At 40.1% G+C, this 18,382-nt stretch overlaps 1 protein-coding gene across 9 annotated transcripts in view; it reads left to right on the forward strand.

Annotated features, from left to right (window-relative positions):
- TTLL5 (tubulin tyrosine ligase like 5) overlaps nucleotides 1-18,382 on the forward strand; it is a 269,203-nt gene that overhangs the window by 108,119 nt on the left and 142,702 nt on the right. For 6 of the 9 annotated variants that reach the window (XM_015558041.1, XM_015558046.1, XM_015558045.1 and 3 more), the window contains 4 exons: nucleotides 2,062-2,189; nucleotides 5,091-5,174; nucleotides 5,721-6,122; nucleotides 10,787-10,974. In XM_015558041.1, the coding sequence (XP_015413527.1) occupies nucleotides 2,062-2,189; nucleotides 5,091-5,174; nucleotides 5,721-6,122; nucleotides 10,787-10,974 (802 nt within the window). The remainder of the gene's footprint in view (nucleotides 1-2,061; nucleotides 2,190-5,090; nucleotides 5,175-5,720; nucleotides 6,123-10,786; nucleotides 10,975-18,382) is intronic. The other 3 variants (XM_015558042.1, XM_015558048.1, XM_015558044.1) reach the window with 2 other exon arrangements.

The raw sequence follows: 18,382 nt of genomic DNA on the forward strand, positions 1-18,382 counted from the left end.
TTACAGTGTGTTTCCAAAGGAGGAGGTAGCAAAGGTATTTATATTATGTATGATTTGTACTTAAAGGCCTTTGTCTAAAACAAAACAGACTTCTACATAACCACTTAAATAAAAGATAAAACCTCTGTATAACTCCATTAATTAGTTTCAACCATCAAAGTCACAGTGGAGAGAAAAGCAGTAGAAAAGTCAACTCTCGCTTGATTTGTGAAGTTAAATCAGGTTGTGGTTTATCAGTCACCAGCATGGTATGATCTGTGTTTAATGCCTGTGTAGACCTAATCATAGCCTCAATATCATGTGTTTAAACATACAGCAAACACATCATTTTTTAGGAGTTCATAATCCTGTAGTTATTTTGTTGACATTCTTGGGTCTTGAGTAATATGATTGATAAAGCAGGTATAGAAACAAAGCAAGAAACAGTTTGTCACAGCAACATTATAAAAATAGAGAAGAAACAAACACTAGATTATGTTCACAAAATGTTTCTTTTAAAATAAAAAGATTAATTTCTAGTTCCTCCTAGAGATCTTAAAAATCCCTAAAATATAAAAAAGAAAAGAAACAACAACTTTTAAAGAAGTGATGTATATTCCACTACTTGACCTAACTTGGGAGTCAAAATGGGTTACATATACTATTAGCTGGGATATAGATTTGGAGAAAACGTATATTTACCACCGGTTGTGGACTAAATGCTGATTGTGGGAATAGGTGCTAGTGTCAGTTCCTTTATTACGCTTGGGTGGTACATGGATGCCTTTGTCAGGGTTGTTGAATTCAGACACCTGCAGGAGTCAGGTGGGGAAACATAAATTGGGAGTGGGCAGAGGCTAAGATAGGCGGTATAAAGCAAGCCTGTATTCTGACCAACCTTAACAGTTCCCTGTCAGTAACCTGTGAAGGCAAATAAAACACTGACGGGCAGAGGGAGCCTGCGCCCTAGGTCTTTGGTAGTTACTTAAGCCTTTATCTTGTGCCACTTCAGAGACCTTAGGGTTCACCCCGAAATGCATAGACGCCATTTCCTAGGTTGTCATTACAGTGTGTGCTGCAGACGGGATATAGGTTCTTTGTGAGAATGCAGGAATATTTTGCTCATTTGAAGGCTTCTTATCTGGAACATAGCCAGGCTCCAGGGGAAAAATACAAAAAAGCCATTGAGAGGCTGCTGTAGATGTTACAGAATCCATGTATAACACATGGACTGGAAGAATCATAAGGGCTTTCATCTATTTCCTTATACTTTTATTTTGTGGGTATTCAAAAGATGCATATAATTTCAATATTTGAAGTGACCTAGAGAACATCTAGTTCGTCTTCCTTCGTTGTATAGATGGTCAGGGAACTCTTCCAAGGTTACAGTGGCGGGTCTCCTTTGTACTGACATAGACCAATGTCAGTGGCTCTTTTAGTGAGTAAACCTCAATTATCCAGAAGTGGGGTGGGCAGACTGTAAAGGGCCAGAGAAGAAATACTTCAGATTTGGAGGGCTGCATGGAGTCTTTATAAAGCATGTTCTTTAAAAATATAAAAACCATGCTTAATTGGGAGCCATACGGAAACAGGCTGCTGGTCAGGTGGATCCCTGATCTAGAACACTCTATAGTTGGTGGATCCCTGATCCAGAACACTCTATAGTTGGTGGATCCCTGATCCAGAACACGCTAGTTGGTGGATCCCTGATCCAGAACATGGCTGTCCAATAGAACTTTCTGTGTTGTAGTTACTGATTACTTGAAATATGGCTAGTGTAACTAAGGAAAAGAATCTTTAAATTTATTCATTTTAACTCTTTAAATTTAAATAATCACTTATAAGGTAGTGGCTACCATATTGGACAATGCAGATCTAGAAAATTCACTGTGGAAGGAATAAAGCTTGAAATGTTTAGATTGCTTTACTTATATTGTATTTAACCATCTATTAGTCAGGAGTGTTCAGCTTGTCTTTTCATTTTCCCATTCTCCAGCTTACTCCATTTTTGTAATAAAATCTGGTGGGAAGATTTTCCAGAACAGCTTCCAGTTCTGACCATCCTTTCTCTCCTCGTTGCAGTGAGGCTGAACTGGAGGAGGTGTTGACTTTTTATACCCAAAAAAACAAGTCTGCAAGCGTCTTCCTGGGGACTCACTCCAAAGGCTCTAAAAACAGCAACAGTTACTCTGATAGCGGAGCAAAGGGCGGTAAGTATGTTGGTTAATTCATGAAAAATAAGAAGAACAAGTGGAAAAATAAGAGATCTGCAAAGGAGAGCCAAGAATAATGTGCTGTCTAAGCAATGGTAGACGCCACGGTGGTGACGTGTTACAGTGCCAGATGGGGGGAGATGGAGGCATGGCATTACATTTTTGTGCTAAAGGCAGAAGAGGGATAGGAACTGGTTTTTTTATGATAACAGCAGAGAGCTTTTCAAGACAAATTAGTAGCCAACATTTAGTGAGAGACCCTATTAATCTGCTGGCTATGATCTTATTTTTTTACTTCCACAAATCATATGGAGTAGGTGTTATTTTAAAACTTCTTTGCAGATGAGAAAACGGAAGCCAAAAGAGACTGAGTAACTTGCTCAAGGATGCCCATCGCCATGCTGTCGGGCAGGAGTTTGAGCCTTTGCCTGCCTGACTCAAAGCATGTGCTGCTTTTAATCTGTTTCTCTGCTTCTCCTAATAATATCTCATTTTTGTTACATTTTTTGCTTCCTCTAGCTCAGCGGTTCTCAACCTGTGGATTGAGACCCCTTTGGCGGTCAACGACCCTTTCACAAGGGTCGCCTAAGACCATCCTGCATATCAGATATTTACATTACGATTCATAACAGTAGCAACATTACAGTTATGAAGTAGCAACGAAAATAATTTTATGGTTGGGTCACAACATAGGGAATTGTATTTAAAGGGCCAGAAAGTTGAGAACCACTACTCTAGCTCGTCACCATTGGCATTAGGGGTAGGAGAATTCTTTGTTGTGTAGGACTGTTCCATACCTAGTGGGATGTTTAATATCCTTAATTCCATTCACTAAATTCCATTAAATTTTTCCAGTCATTGTAGTAACCCCGAATGTTTCCACATGTTTCTAAAAGTTTTCAATGTTAGCGAACTCCATGATTGGGGATTTTGGAATTGATGTGGACCAAAGTATCTAGGTCACGTCACATGATAAAAAAACAGTAGCAGTGATATTCTGTTATAAACAGAGCTCTGTGCTTTAAATGTAAGATGCATTTAAAATTTAGATGAAAGTGTAAGATATAGTACTCAATAAACTAATTTTGTCAAGGAGTTAAATGGCAGATTCAAAGGTGGAGTTTTTTCCTGTTCTTTAGGCTACGGTATGGAATGGCCAGGATAATTGGCCGTTTAAAATGTGAGTTTGTTTTCCCCAGAAAAGCAGTGTTAATGTTTTAAAAAAGTTTTAGGTTCTGAGGCTAGTCCACAAAAGCCTATTTAGCTGACTATATCACTGAATTATTCTATTACTAGACATTCTTCTGAGTTCAATTCTCTTCTTGAGCTTTCTTAACTTACCTAAGTCCTGAAGCTAGTTTATTCATCTGTTCATTCACTCCTTCTAAATATTTTTATTGAGCATCTATTATGTGTCAGACATTGTGATAGTTGTAGGTATGCAATGACCAGAACTGTCATAGTCCTTCACTTTATGTAACATTTATTGTCTTTGGATGAAGTTGGAGGAATAAGTACAGGAAGAAGGTTGGTGGAAGTGTTGGGGAAGGGAGGCTCGGAAGTTCTCATATTGAGGTTGGGGTAGAGAAAAGTGTGTTAACCCAAGTAGGTGAGGGCCTAGATTGCAATTCAGAATATAACTTCTCCCCTGGCAGTAATGGGGAAGCCCTAACAAAATGTACTGGCAGCATTATCCCTATTTGTATAAATGGGTCCTTGGGAATTCTGGAGTTTGTGTGTTAAGGACTGCCTTTATATAAGAAGATCTATACCTGTCTATACCTATCAAGAGTAATCAGAGGATGCCCTAGCCAGTTCGCTTCAGTGGTTGGAGTGTTGGCCCATGGACTGAAGGGGGGCTAGTTTGATATTCTGGTCAAGGTCTCATAGCTCAGTCAGGGCACATAATCAGTCGGAGGGGGAAATCTTGGGTGAGGATTAGCAAAAAAAAAAAAAGAAGAAGAAGAAGAAGAAGAAGAAGAAGAACAACCAGGTCCACCAGAGGGGCAAAAGGAAGGCCTCAACCAAGGAAACAGCATTATGACATTTGCTAATTTTTGGACTCATTTCAAACATGAGCACACAAATGTGTGATAGTATGACCATGGCTGATGGAGAGGAGAATTCATATGTCCTAATACTTTCATTCTGAAAGATGATCTGTAAAATGACCTTTCTTAAGTTTTTCTATGAGCCTAGCCCTTGAGAAAGATTATGGAATATTCCCCTAAGTATATGAATAGTTCTGGCTGTCCTTTTTCAGAATTCTGCGGCAGAAAAAAAAACACACTAATTTGAGTGGAAATTTATTTTATTAGAGTTTTTAGTTTGTTGTTGAATATACTGATCAACCTATCTCAAGTAAACTCACTTAGCTTATTGAAGTAAAGCCAAGGAGTTTAAGATACAGAGCTATTGGAATATCTAGGTGTCCGGCCAGCAAATATCGGGGCTGTTCTTTCTGTCTCTTGGTGGTTGCCCTGCTCCATACAAATTATGACCTCTTTGTTCCAGAGGGTACCACTGGCCTGTTTGGTCTCTTGTTCCCATAGTCTGAGTTCTTAGCAGAGGCAACTGACTGTCCTTATTTTCTTTTCCAAGCATGTCCTAGCTTGCTGGCAGTCCATGGATGGCTGTCTGGGATTTAAATGTCTTCCCCTGGTTCTGTTAGCAGGAGCTGGGCTTGGGGGTCATTGGGAATCATTTGATTGGTTGCCCACTCAAGAGAGAAGTGGGTCTGGCCATCCTTGGAAAAGTGTGGTTGAGAGAGGATTGGCTCCTAGGGTTGGTTTATAGTTGTTTTATATTTTTGTAAACAAAATTGTATGTGCTGACGCCCTAGCATTAGTAGGAGAGCCTAAGGTCAGTATTTTGGTCAGCATTTATCTTTTATTTCAGATCATCCTGAGACAATGGAAGACGTGAAAATAAAGCAGCCCAAACAGCAACAGGCAACAGAAATTCACTCTGATAAATTATCTCGTGAGTGACTTCAGACTACATAGACTTGCTGCTCACTGATAGATCCATAAAAGGGAAAAAGTCTTCAGATATTAAATGATTTGAGAGCAGGAGACATTACCCCAAAGCAGTTCCTTTTCTTTGTTGTTCTTTCCCTCAGAATTCCCTCTATAATCTACTGAGAACCTGTTTTCCTTCCAAGGAATTTCTCACTTTCGTGTTTAGAAATTCTGAGCACTTTCTAGAAGGCTGAAAAGCAGAAGGTGTTAGCTGTCACCACCAGGAACTGTCTGATGCCCTAACATCTGTAAAGCTCCTGCACTGGTTAATGGAGCTCCAGGCCCAACTCCAGCTTTGGGAAAGAACTAAAAGCAAACTCTTTCTGTTGCCAGGTTATCTCACAGGCAAAATTTATTAAATTCATGCTGAGTACTCACTAAAGACGGTATTTTTCATGATAAGATTGTTGATGCTTAAATATGTTTACTTCATGCTTTATTATGATTATATGCCAGTTTTTCTTAAAATGATCTATTTTTTTGTTTTGTCTTGTTTTTGTTTTAATAGGACTTACCACTTCAGCAGAAAAAGAGACTAAATTAGTCTTTACCAATCCTTCCTCTGCTTCTTTTTCTGGTCCTGCTGCTAATCTTCTGCAGAAGGTTCCCAACACCCATTTGTCATCTATTATTACAACCTCTGACCTCGCACCAGGGCCTGGTCACCAAGCTTCTCTATCTCAGATTCCTCCAGCCATCCCCAGCCTGCCTCACCAGCCAACAGTGTTGCTGAGCGCAGTCCCTGACAGTGCTTCTCCCTCCATTCATCCTGGGACACAGAACGTACTAAGCCCCGCTGGCCAGCCACGCTGTCGATCAGGCAGTTACACCATTGGCCCCTTTTCCTCTTTCCAGAGTGCTGCACACATCTATAGCCAGAAGCTGTCTCGTCCCTCTTCAGCAAAGGCAGGTGAGTGGGAAAATGAAAGGCAGCCTGCAGTGTCAGCTCCTCCCAGCCCCAGTAAGAAGAGAATGTCGTCTTTTCCCTTTGCCTTTTTGTTGTTGTTGAAAGGTAAAGGACGTGCTGTATTGTTCCGATATAACTAAGGAAGAGTCTTGCATTTGGTCCAGTGGCATTCATTCATTGATAAAAAATAAAACAGAATTTCTTTTAGGTGCTGGGATAAATAAATGAATAAGACAGGGCTTCTATTTAGTAGGAGATTACAGTCTAGTTAAAAGATTTCCCTGCCAGGCCAATGTAGGTCAGTGGTTGAGCATCTACCCATGAACCACGAGGTCACGATTCAATTCCTGGTCAGGACACATGCCCGGGTTTTGGGCTCAATCTCCAGTAGGGGGTGTGCAGGAGGCAGCTAATCAATGATTCTCACCATTGATGTTTCTATCTCCCTTTCTCTTCCATCATGAAATAAAAAATATATATACATATATATGTTATACACACACACACACACACACGTGAGATTTCCCATCATAGATAATCATAGATCTATGAGTGTGCTATGTGCATTCTTTCTGATTCAAATAGCTATTCCTGACATCAGACAAATTAGTATTACTTTATTTTTTAATGTATTTAAAGTCAAGTATGACCTGAATAAATAACCAAAGAATTCTTAAGATAGGATATCTAATTTTATTTTATTTTTATTGTTGACATTATTACAGATGTCTAGAGTATCTAATTTTATTTATTTATTTATTTACTTTAGGGTATCTACTTTTAAGTGAAGTAGACCCATTTTATCATTCAAATTTTTCTCTTTTTTTTAGGTTTTTTTTTTTTTAATATATATTTTTAATTGATTTTTAGGTAGAGAGTAAAGCAAAGAGAGAGAGACAAAGAGAAACATGCCCCCTACTGGGGATGGAACCTGTAACCCGGGCATGTGCCCTGACCAGGAATCAAACCAGCAACCTTTCAATGCATGGGACAATGCCCAACCAAATGAATCATACAATTGGTGGTTTCTGTGAATGGCTTCTTTCACTTACCATAATCTTTTCATGACTCATCCATATTGTAGTATGTATTGGTATTTCAGTTCTTTTTATAGTTGAATAATATCCCATGGGATAGATGTACCACAGTTTTTATCTATTTATTTCACTTTTTGGCTATTATGAATAATGCTTCTATGAACATTCATGTACAAATTTTTGTGTGGACCTATGTTTCCAGCTCTGTTGGATGTAAGCTTAGGTGTAGAATTGCTGAGTTACATGGTAACTTTATAGTTCTTCTTTTTGAGGAACTTCCGGCCTGTTTCCAAAGGGACTATACCATTTTACCATCAGCAGTGTGTGAAGGTTTCAATTTCTCCACATCCTTGCCAACACTTATTATGTTCTGTATTTTTTATTTTATCCATCCTGGTAGGTTTGAGGTAGTGTCTTTATTTGTGTGGTCATCATTTGCATTTCCCTAGTGACTAATGATGTTGAGCATCTTTGCATGTGCGTAGTGGTCATCTATATATCTTCTTTGAGTAAGTGTTTATTCAAATACTTTGCCCATTTTAAAATTGGGATATTGTCTTTTTGTTGAGTTGTAAGTGTTCTTTATATATTTTCAGGTACAAGTCCTTTGTCAGATACTTTATTCACAAAGATTTTCTTCATTTCCTTGAAGCATAAAAGTTTTAAATTTTAATGAACTCTAATTTACATACTTTCTCTTTTCTTACTTGTGTTTTTGGTATCATAGCTGAAAAACTATTGCCTAACCCAAGGTTACAAAGATTTATACAGGGTGGGGCAAAGGTAGGTTTATAGTTGTGAGTACATGAAATACAGCTTATTCTTGTAATATTATTTATTAATTATTTTCCATACTAACAACTGTAAACCTACTTTTGCCCCACCCTGTATATATGTTTCTCTAAGCGTTTTGTATATAGGCTGTTACATGTAGGTCTTTTATCCATTTTGAGTTCATTTTTATGCATGATATGGTATAAGAGTCTATGACTTCATTTTTTTTGCATGTGGATATTCAGTTGTCCCTTTCCATTTGTTGAAAGAGTATTATTTCCATGTTGAATTGTTTTGGCAATCCTAGCAAAAATCCTTTACTCAAAAATGTAAGGGTTTATTTCTAGATTTTCAGTTCTATTCCACTGATATATACATCTGTCCTTATGCCAGTACCACATTGTCTGTAGCATTGTAGTAAATTTGAAATCACCAAGGATGGTTCTTCCAATTTTTTCCCTTTTTATATTGCTTAGGCTATTTTTGGATCTCCTGCACTTTCATATAAACTTTAGGATAACCTTGTCAGTCTTTGTAAAACCATACAGATGGGATTTTGATAGGTATTGAATTTAATCTGTAGATTAGTTTGGGGAAAATCTTAACATCAGTCAGTTTTTAAATGCTTTAGTGTTATCCACGTTACCGTGAGTGACAGCTAAACTACGTTTTGTAAATTGCCAATCTGTTTCCTTTTTGTTTGTTTTGTTAATCCTCACCCGAGGGTATTTTTCCCTATTACTTTTTTTTTTTTTTAGAGAGAGAGTGGAAAGGAGGGACAGGGGAGAGAGAGGAGAGAAACATTGATGTAAGAGAAACACATTGGTTAGTTGCCTCCCATACAAGGATTGAACCTTAACCAGGAATTGAACCCGAGGCCCTTCAGTGCACGGGCTGACAATCTAAGCACTGAGCACACCAGCCAGGGCACCAATCTGTTTCTTAATCAGTATCTGATTTCAAATGAAACAAATATTAAATATGTGGCTTGAATTAGAAATATTAAGTGGGTTATTTTAATAAGTCATAAATATGAATATGTATCTGTGCTAATTCTACATGATTATTATTATGATTTAATCTTCTAAAATCAGTAATAATAATAATAATAATGTTCTGATTTGAACTTTTTTCTCTCATGTGAGAAATTCAGTAATGTCAGTGTCTCCAATACTCTGTGTTATCATCAACACTTGTTTTTTCACCCTCCTTTTTTTATTTTTCTCACATATAGGGAACTGAAGAAACTTTAGTCAGTTCAAAAACGTTTTCTAGTTTCTATTGTGATTTCTTCTTTTACCCATGGATTGATTATATTTATTATTTAGTTTTTATATGATTGGCATTCTCTACTTTTCCTAATTGGCTTTTAACTTTTTCCCACTGTTGTCAAGAACATACTCTGAATGGCTTAAATAGTATTAAACAACAATAGATAGTCAGCAACAATACAGTAGAGAGCAATAATAGCCTGTAAGTGATGCGAATCAAATTTTTCTGTGGTTATTCAGTAGTTTGGGAATGAGATTAATATATTATTAAACTTTAGACTTTTTACTTTTCAAATTTATTTTAATTACAGTTGATATACAATATTAATTAATTTCAGGTGTACAACATAGTGATTCAACATTTATATATATCTTGCAAAGTGATCACAATGCTACTCCTAGGCATATACACAAGAGTTCTTCCACAGATACACCAGGAGATGTATGCAGGATGTATGCTGCACCGTCTGTAATAGCAAGGAGCTTGAAACAACTAGGATATCTAATGGAATAGAAAAAGAACTTGTAGTGTACTTGCAAAATGGAATACCAAGCAGCAGATAAAATTAATAAATTTTAGCTATACTTAGAAAGGATGAATCTTGGGCGTATGGTAATGAATAACAAAAGCAAGTCCAAGGAAACCACTACAGTAAGGTTTACATTTTTGTAGAACTCAAAAACAGGCAAAATTAACTGGTGTTGAGTATGTATACACACAAATGCATACATAAATACATAATATAAAGTTACATTTTTTAAAAGGAAGGGAATACATGATAAAGGGAGGCAAGGGATCAGGACCACCTGGGTTGATGCACATTTATTGGTGATGTGGCCTGAGTTGATAAGTGCACAGGTGTTCACTATAATATGCTGTATGGGTTATACATCTGTTATAAATAATATTTTGTATGTATCCTATACTAAACATGAGAATATTTAGATTTTTAAAAGCAATGACACCAAATCATATATACAGAATGATCACAATTATAGAAGCATTAGTATGACAGAAAGAAAGCACATTACAGTGTTTCCTGCTTTTTGGATTTTTAAATTTTTTTCAGTAAGATGTGTGACTTTTAGTATACAAAAAAAATATGAACCTTGATTTTATATTAAAGAATTTCTTTCTTGCCAGAATTTCAGTGTTCAAAACTAATAGGACTCTGATCTCAGAGCTATGTTAGAAGGATTGTGGATGACTTGACAGTGGATGCCATAGACTACGGCAAGTACAGTCACACAAGAAAAAACAAGAATTATAATCATGTATTTCTAGGCTACATTTTTGTTCAGATTAGTAAATTCTAGGATTGGTTATTTCCACTACACAGGATGAAATTCTTTCTTATCAAGCTATCATAGAGAGCAAAAACACATTAATAAATGCATGTAACAATTTGGCAGGAGGAAGAATTTTTAGGGTATAGTAAGGATGTCTTTTTATTTTTGTGAGCATTGGAAGATAGTGTCTTCTCCTTATGTTGTCAGTAAAGTAATCTGGCTGAGGTTTCTCTGTCACCATCTTGTTTTAATTTTATTTTTACATGAGTAAAAACTTTTTTTTTTTTTTTTTTAGCAGGTTCAGGCCATGCAAATAAGCAGCATTCAGGAGTAGCCAAAATGCAAAAGGAGGGAGAAGATGTTTCTTCATATAGCAGGCGGTACAACCAAAGCATGGTTACAGCTGAACTTCAGCGGCTAGCCGAGAAGCAGGCGGCGAGGCAGTACTCGCCTTCCACTCACATCAGCCTCCTCACCCAGCAGGTATGCACAGTTTGGGGTGCCAGAGGGCTCTTTGGAGCTGACACGGGAGTAATGACAGGGTACTCTGTCCTTGCTGATTTCTATATACTGGTGCCAGTTGAATGAGTATTAGCTGGTTTTGAACTAGAGTTCTTCAACTTGAAATAAAATGAGTTTCTGTTACACTTATTGCAAAGTCAAGTTGCAACTGCTGTTGATGTACTTATTTCATGGATCTTTAAAAATAACTTTTATAGGATCTTTTAAAATAACTTTTTAATTTGGTAACATTTTCTAGTGAATTCTAGTCTTATAAATCTTTCTACCAGAATGCCATAACATTACCTTTTCTTTTCTTTTTTATTGTATCGTCCTTGATCTTGTGATCTCAGAATGTTTTTTGGGTACTGACTGACTAATGAAGTATTTCAGTACATCCTTCTCCAGCACATTATTCTCCCCATTTCACAGGTGGGGAAAACTGATGCTGAAAGAAATGATATATTTAAGGTCATCTGGAAAGCTCAATGGGTGGAAATAGATACCAGGATTTTGGCTTTTAAGTTAGGTAGATAATAACAAGCTTACAACACAATGAGATTAGGTGAAACTTTCAAGAACTTTGGGATTCTTTTTTCCCCTCCTCGCTGTGGTATTTAACTGAAAGTAGAAGCCATATCTTCTCCTTTTTCTTAAAGCAAAATGGCATCAAAATCCTCCAAAAAAAATGATCATAACTTAACCCCACAGTTATATTTTCCTCTATCTCTGTTGTGTCAAATTCCTTTAATGGTGGCAACTCTGTAATGATATCAAGTCTAGAAAACGTGAAGCTGTACTTTAAGTACATATTCAATGTAGGCAACACACTGCTCCCTGGTGGTGCCCTACTTCTCTGTTTAAAATTTAGGACCAAAATGAAAGGTAAGCTTTAGCTGTTCTTCAGCGTCATCCCAGTATGGGAGAAAGTAATTGGTTTTCTTTTTCAAATCTCTAATAGTTTGAAGGAAGGAAGAGGGAGAGACCCAATGTGAAACAGAAAGCAAAGACTCTTATAATGGCAATGTTGAGAATTGAAGGGAGTTAGGTAGTTAGACTTTAGTGATAGGACAGTGGGAAGAGGGAATAGAATATCACGCCCATAGTAGAGTGGGAAGGAATTTTGAAATGTGAAGTGGCTATGAGGAAGGGAGAAAGGGGCCAGTGATCTGTTACACATCTTTTCATTGGCTCATTGACTATAATATGTTTCCAATTTATAAATGAGCAGCTAGAAGCACCAAAGCATTAAAATTTTTCTTTGCTACTGTAGTAAAGAAACATAGCCAAGCCCTTACTGGTTTGGCTCAGTGGATGGAGCGTCGACCTACGGACTCAAGGGTCCTGGGTTCGATTCTGGTCAAGGGCATGTACCTTAGTTGTGGGCACATCCCCAGTAGGGAGTGTGCAGCAGGCAGCTGATCGATGTTTCTCTCTCATCGATGTTTCTAACTCTCTATACCTCTCCCTTCCTCTCTGTAAAAAATCAATAAAATATATTTTTTAAAAAAACATAGCCAATATTGGTATTTACATATTTTCCACTTGTGTCATTTGGTGGATTGCAAACCTTGCAGAATGACAGGATCCTAATCTTGTGGGAATCTTAGGTGAGGGTATTATAATTGGAAAGTTGTCTTTCATCAGTCCATCTTTCTCAGCTAAGAAGAATTTCAGTGCCAGTGAATTTAAAAGTCCATCAGACTCCTCTTCGTAGGGCTCTGAACTTGCCATTAGATGTCAGTCTTAGCGTTTAGAGTCTTGGTAGCAGTCTGGTTAGTGCTTGGAGCAGTGCTGAGGGAGGTGCTGTAGTATCTAATGAGCAGGGTGGAGTAGTGGGAAGAGAGTTGAGCTGGCCATCTAAAGACCTGCCTTCTGTCACTGACTAGCTGTGTGGTTTTGGAAAATTCACTCAACTTCTCTCAACCTCGGGCTCTTTATTTGTTGTTGGGGAAAATAGAACAGCACCATTTTCTGGAAAATCATTTTATATTGTCCACAGTTTCAGTTATTTAGCCCATTAAAGTTTTTTGTGGCAGTCCTGGCCGGGTGGCTCAGTTGGTTAGAGTGTTGTCCTATACACCAAAAAGTTATGGGCACGATTCCTGGTCAGGGCACATACCGGGTTCAATCCCTAGTCAGGGCAGGAGGCAACCAATGTTTCTTTCTCACATTGATGTTTCTCTCTCTCTTTCTCTCTCCCTCTTTCTCTCAAATCAATAAACATTTCCTTGGGTGAGGATAAAAAAAAGGTTTTAGTGGCATTCTCCATAAAATTTTTTAATTCAGATGTGTTTTTTTAATTTATTCATTCAAAAACATTTTATTAAGCTCTTAAGAGTGTTCCAGGCTTGGGCACCAGTCTGTGGGGATGATAGAAGACAGTCCTCCGCATGAACTAACTCCCATTCTGGTTAGTGGTGTTGGAGGACAGGGAGCCAGCAGGGCCAGCTAGGATGGAAGCTGGATGAGAAGACAAGGGCTGATTCACGGAGAGCTTTGAATGCTCCTTGCAGGAACTCACTCTTCATTTCAAAGTTGACTGGGAGCCATAGAGACCATTAGCTGGATCCCTCAGGCAGCTGGGAGGAGGATGGGTGAGGCATTGTCACCCCTTTCTCTCCCTACTCACCGGTGAAGATGCAGAGGAAGAGTAAACTAGCCAAAAGTAAAGAAGCAAAGTACTCTGACAACCCAGAAGCTTTGAGTTACCCAGAATTTACATTAAAGGCTAGATTCTTCGGAATCCGTCCGAAAACAGAGCCGCATTTACCTTGTCGTTGCTTTTACTGCTGCTGTGCCTGGACTTTGCTTATGGCCCAGAACACATGAGAATCTCAGACTTGCCTGACCACGGGAGTAGCCACAGTGGCCACTTCAGAAATATTTGTGCCGGCTCAAGTAGCTTGAAGTTAGAAGAGATACATGTTCTTTTGTTTTGTTTTTGTTAATCCTTTCCCAAAGATATTTTTCATTGGTTTTTAGAGAGAGTGGAAGGGTGGGAGAGAGACAGAAAGAGAGAATCAATGTGAAAGAGATACATCAATTGGTGGCCTCCCATATGTGCCCTGACCACAGCCAGGGATCAAGTCTGCAACGGAGGTATGTGCCCTTGGGAGGTACATGCCCTTGACCAGAATTGAACCTGGGGCCCTTCAGTCAGCTGGCCAATGCGCTGTCCACTGAGCCAAACCAGCTAGGGCAAGATACATAGTCTTTTTTAAAAATATTTTATTGATTTTTTACAGAGAGAAAGGGAGAGGGATAGAGAGTTAGAAACATCGATAAAAGAGAAACATCGATCAGCTGCCTCCTGCACACCTCCTACTGGGGATGTGCCGCAACCAAGGTACATGCCCTTGACTGGAATCGAACCTGGAACCTTTCAGTCCGCAGGCTGACGCTCTATCGACTGAAGCCAAACCAGTTAGGGCAAGATACATATTCTTAACGTACGATTATTCAACAAATACCTTCCAAGTCTGAACAGAAGGCAGATCCCATTTAGGTCTTTCCCTTGTCATGTGAGAGGCTGGTTATTTGGGGAGGATGGGAGCCTCTGGAAAGCAGTGAGTACTCCCTGAAAGCAAGGTTTTCCACAAGCATCTTTCCCCTGTGGTGGGGGAGTGCTGCAGTAGCTGGCAGGGTGCTGGGGTGGAGCTGGGTGTGAGGTCTCACTATCTCTGCCTCACTCAATGCTGGGAGAGGTGCTCTTTACAGCTGCAGCGCTCTGCACAGACGCAGCCCCTGTGGTCACTGCCCTGAGTGCACAGAAGAATGTGGCAAATCAGCCCAGCTCTGTGGTGAGGAGGGAGGCAGCGAATCAGAGGGAGCAGTGGCCCTCTCTGTGCGGCCCGTGTGAGATTTCAGGACCCAGCTATCATTAGGAGCAGCTCCAGCTCTTCCCGCCTGGGAGTTTAATCAAAGGGATAACAGCGGACCACCCAGGCGAGGGCTCCGACAGTCTCTGTTCCCCAGCCAGCCAGTGCCCGGGATGTGGCCAGGCCTCCTGGAAATGTGCTGACAGATACATAGGAGGGAGGAGACACGTTTTGCTTCTCACATTTTTCATTTTGATGGAGAGTAGAAAAGAAAACCATTTAATTGCATTTGTTGCTCCTTGCCCTGATACTTCCCTGCCTAGTCCTAGAGAAGGATATATGCTTAGGAATAGAACGTTTATATGCTTAGGTAACCTGGACTTGCTCTCATCCAGTCCTCATTCACTCTCACTCATTCATATGCATTGAAAGAATTCACAAAGGAATTTATTTTTTCATTTCTTTTGCTCTAGCAGCTACCATTGTTGTCTTACTGATTTATTCATGGTCCACAGTAGACCTTGAGTGAATCTCGATTTTACAAATTCCAATTTGAAAGTGAGATTGGCAGAGAGGAGCTAAATGTTTGACCTGGTTACAAATGTCCTTTAGGATCGAGGCGGGTGACTCTCAGTTTACCACCAGCAGGGGCCTTTGGCCCCCAGACTTCCTTCCTGCCTCCACAGCTCATCTGGACACACTTGAGTGCCTATACATTGTGTTCGGATTTTGTGGTTGGCTAAGCCCAACTCCTTTGGTTCTGTATGCTTTCTGGTACTTCTTTGTATCATATACGTTACTCTTCATTCCTAGAAATGAAAAAGCAGACACTCTGAGTCAGTGAGACCTTGGACAGGTTACCTAACCTCCTTGTGCCCTGACTTCCGTCTTGGTAAGATAGAATCATTTTAGTATCAGGACAGTCCCTTCCTGCATCCCTGTGCCTCTGTTCTAAGACCTAGTTCCCACTGATCTCATCTAATTCCCTACGTCTTCTGTGTCTCTCAAGGCTTTAAGCCCTCAATTTTTCTTAATTCCTTGGCCTACTGCATGGTCTTGTGTTCTAAAATAATTTTTCTTTTGCTGTCCACCCCTTCAAGCTCTTGTCATCCCTGAACTGCTAAATTTCTTTAGAAGGAACACCCTCTTGCTGCCCTCAGTCCTGCCCGACCCCTTACTCTTGCAGTCTAACTTCATCTCTGACCATTTTGTCCAACTCTCTCTCACTGGTCACTGATGACCTTGAAATTGCCAGCTTCGGTCACCTGTTTTTTATTCTCATTCTCCTTTAGCGTGTGGCACTGTGATTGACCACCTCCTACCTGAAACTTCCCTTAGCATCTTCACCCCTTTAATAATTCCTTTGAGAGCTCTTTTCTTCCTGCTGCAAAGATTGCGTTTTCTATGTGTTTTTAAGCCACTGGTATATGGACCTCAGTTATGAGAACAGGCACTGGGGAACTTGTGCGTCAACAGCAGAGTCTCTGGTGGAAGAGGTGGGTGATGCCTGGGCCTCCTCCAGTTATCTCTGAATTCCAGGCACAGCGGAACTTTTCCCGCTCTCTGTAGTGTCTCTTCACATAGCTCCACCTGGTACTGTTCCGTGGATTTCTCCCAAATATGTATCTTTTAGTTTGAACCTCTTTCCTGAGTGCCAGGTCTAAATTTCCGACTGCCTGCTAGATTCTTCCACCTAACTGTATTACCAGCGTTAAAATATTCAACATATTTTTAAAACATTCAAAAATATTTAATATATCTAAAACCTACTCTTGTCCCTTTTTTCCTCTCTGTGTTAGTCGACATTGCAATTTCTCTAGGAATTTAGGTAAGGAGCTTTGATTTATCATTGTCTCTCTTTGCTTCCTTATTCTCTCTAAACATCCAGGCAGGTTGCCATGTCTTGTTGATTCTGACTTTAGAATGTCTCTGATATTTATCTTCTCTGTTTCACTGTTATATCTCCCGTCCTGCTGAAAAAAGCTGAAGGCCTTAATTATCTCTCAACTGGACAGCTGCAATTACCTCCTAAATGGCCTCCCAGCCAGCCTCTCTCTTAGTCACCCTAGTCTTTGCTCTAAAGGAATCTTTCTAAATCATAAGTCTGATAATAGTACTCCTCTGCTCAAGAATCTCGAGGGGCTTCCTGTGATCTATAATGTGAAGCCCAAGCTATTAAATGTTATTCAAAGCCTTAATTTAGAATCTGGCTCCAGGCTACTCCTCTAGTCTGTCTCTCTCCCATCACACATTCTTTGGTGAAGTTGAACCAGAATTTCTCTTGGTCTCTGTGCCTCGCTGTACGCTATCTTCTCAAGGGAAATGTTCCCTAGTCACCATGTCTAATCTTAGACATCCGCCCAGGCTCAGCATAGATGCCACTTCACTCATATGCGTGCCATTTCGCTCAGCCACTGTGCATGTCCAGATGGCTCTCTCCCTTAATAGTCAGCGAGCTCTTTGAGGGCAGTCTCCTTTGCTGCCTCAGAACCCAACTCAAGGATGGTAGTCAATGAATGTGTTGATTTTACAGGAATGTAAGTTATTTGATTGAGTAGGGGGACCATGTCCAATTTTTCAACAATTTTCCCCCCACCTGGATGTAGAAGTACTTAGTACATTTTAAAAAATAAATAATTGAATCTTGCCCAGCTGGTGTGGCTCAGCGGTTGAGCATGGACCTATGAACCTGGAAGTCATGGTTCGATTCTCAGTCACAGCACATGCCTAGGTTGCAGGCTAATTCCCCAGATTGGGGCATGTGGGAGGCAACCGATCAATGATTCTCTCTCATCATTCCTTTCTCTCTCCTTTCCTTTCTCTGAAATCAATAAAAATGTATTTTTAAAAATAAAGTAGTGAATCTTGAAGAAGACCTTGCTGCCCCAGCTAGAAATCTTCTGTCCATTTTCTATACTCCTTTAGCCCTTCATTCATCACTCTATATAATAAATCTATTATACTTATTATACATCTCTTCTTTCCTGTTGAGTTATAAACTACACTAGAGGCCCGGTGCACAAAAATTTGTACGCTCAGGAGGGTCCCTCAGCCCAGCCTGTGCCCTCTCGCAGTCTGGGACCCCTCAGGGAATGACCACTTGCTGGCTTAGGCCCGCTCCCTGGGGTATTGGGCCTAAGCTGGCAGTCAGATATCCCTCTGGCAGCCCGGGAGCCCTCAGGGGATGTCCACTTGACAGCGGGGAGCAGGCCTAGCTGCAGTCAGACATCCTTAGTGTTGCTGAGGAGGCGGGAGAGGCTCCCACCACCACCGCTGTACTGGCAGGCATCAGCCTGGCTGCTGGGGTCCAGCCCCAGCAGGTCCAGGGGTCCCCAAAGGTGTGAACGGAGTCGGCGAAGAAGGAATGACACGGAGGCAGTGTTCAGTTGATCAGCATAGTTGGGTTCTCTAGCCAGGATCTCCAGCCAAGTTCTGTGTTCATGTTCTCTTGCTAGGTTCTCCAGCCACGTTCTCCAGGTTCTCCAGCCAGGTTCTGTAGCCGGGTTCTTCAGCCAGACAGGTATCTGTCTAGGTTCTCCAATCAAGTTCTGTAGCCAGGTTCTGTCCAG

The sequence above is a fragment of the Myotis davidii genome, unplaced genomic scaffold (genome assembly GCF_000327345.1).
Source record: "Myotis davidii unplaced genomic scaffold, ASM32734v1 scaffold309, whole genome shotgun sequence".
Taxonomy (NCBI): domain Eukaryota; kingdom Metazoa; phylum Chordata; class Mammalia; order Chiroptera; family Vespertilionidae; genus Myotis; species Myotis davidii.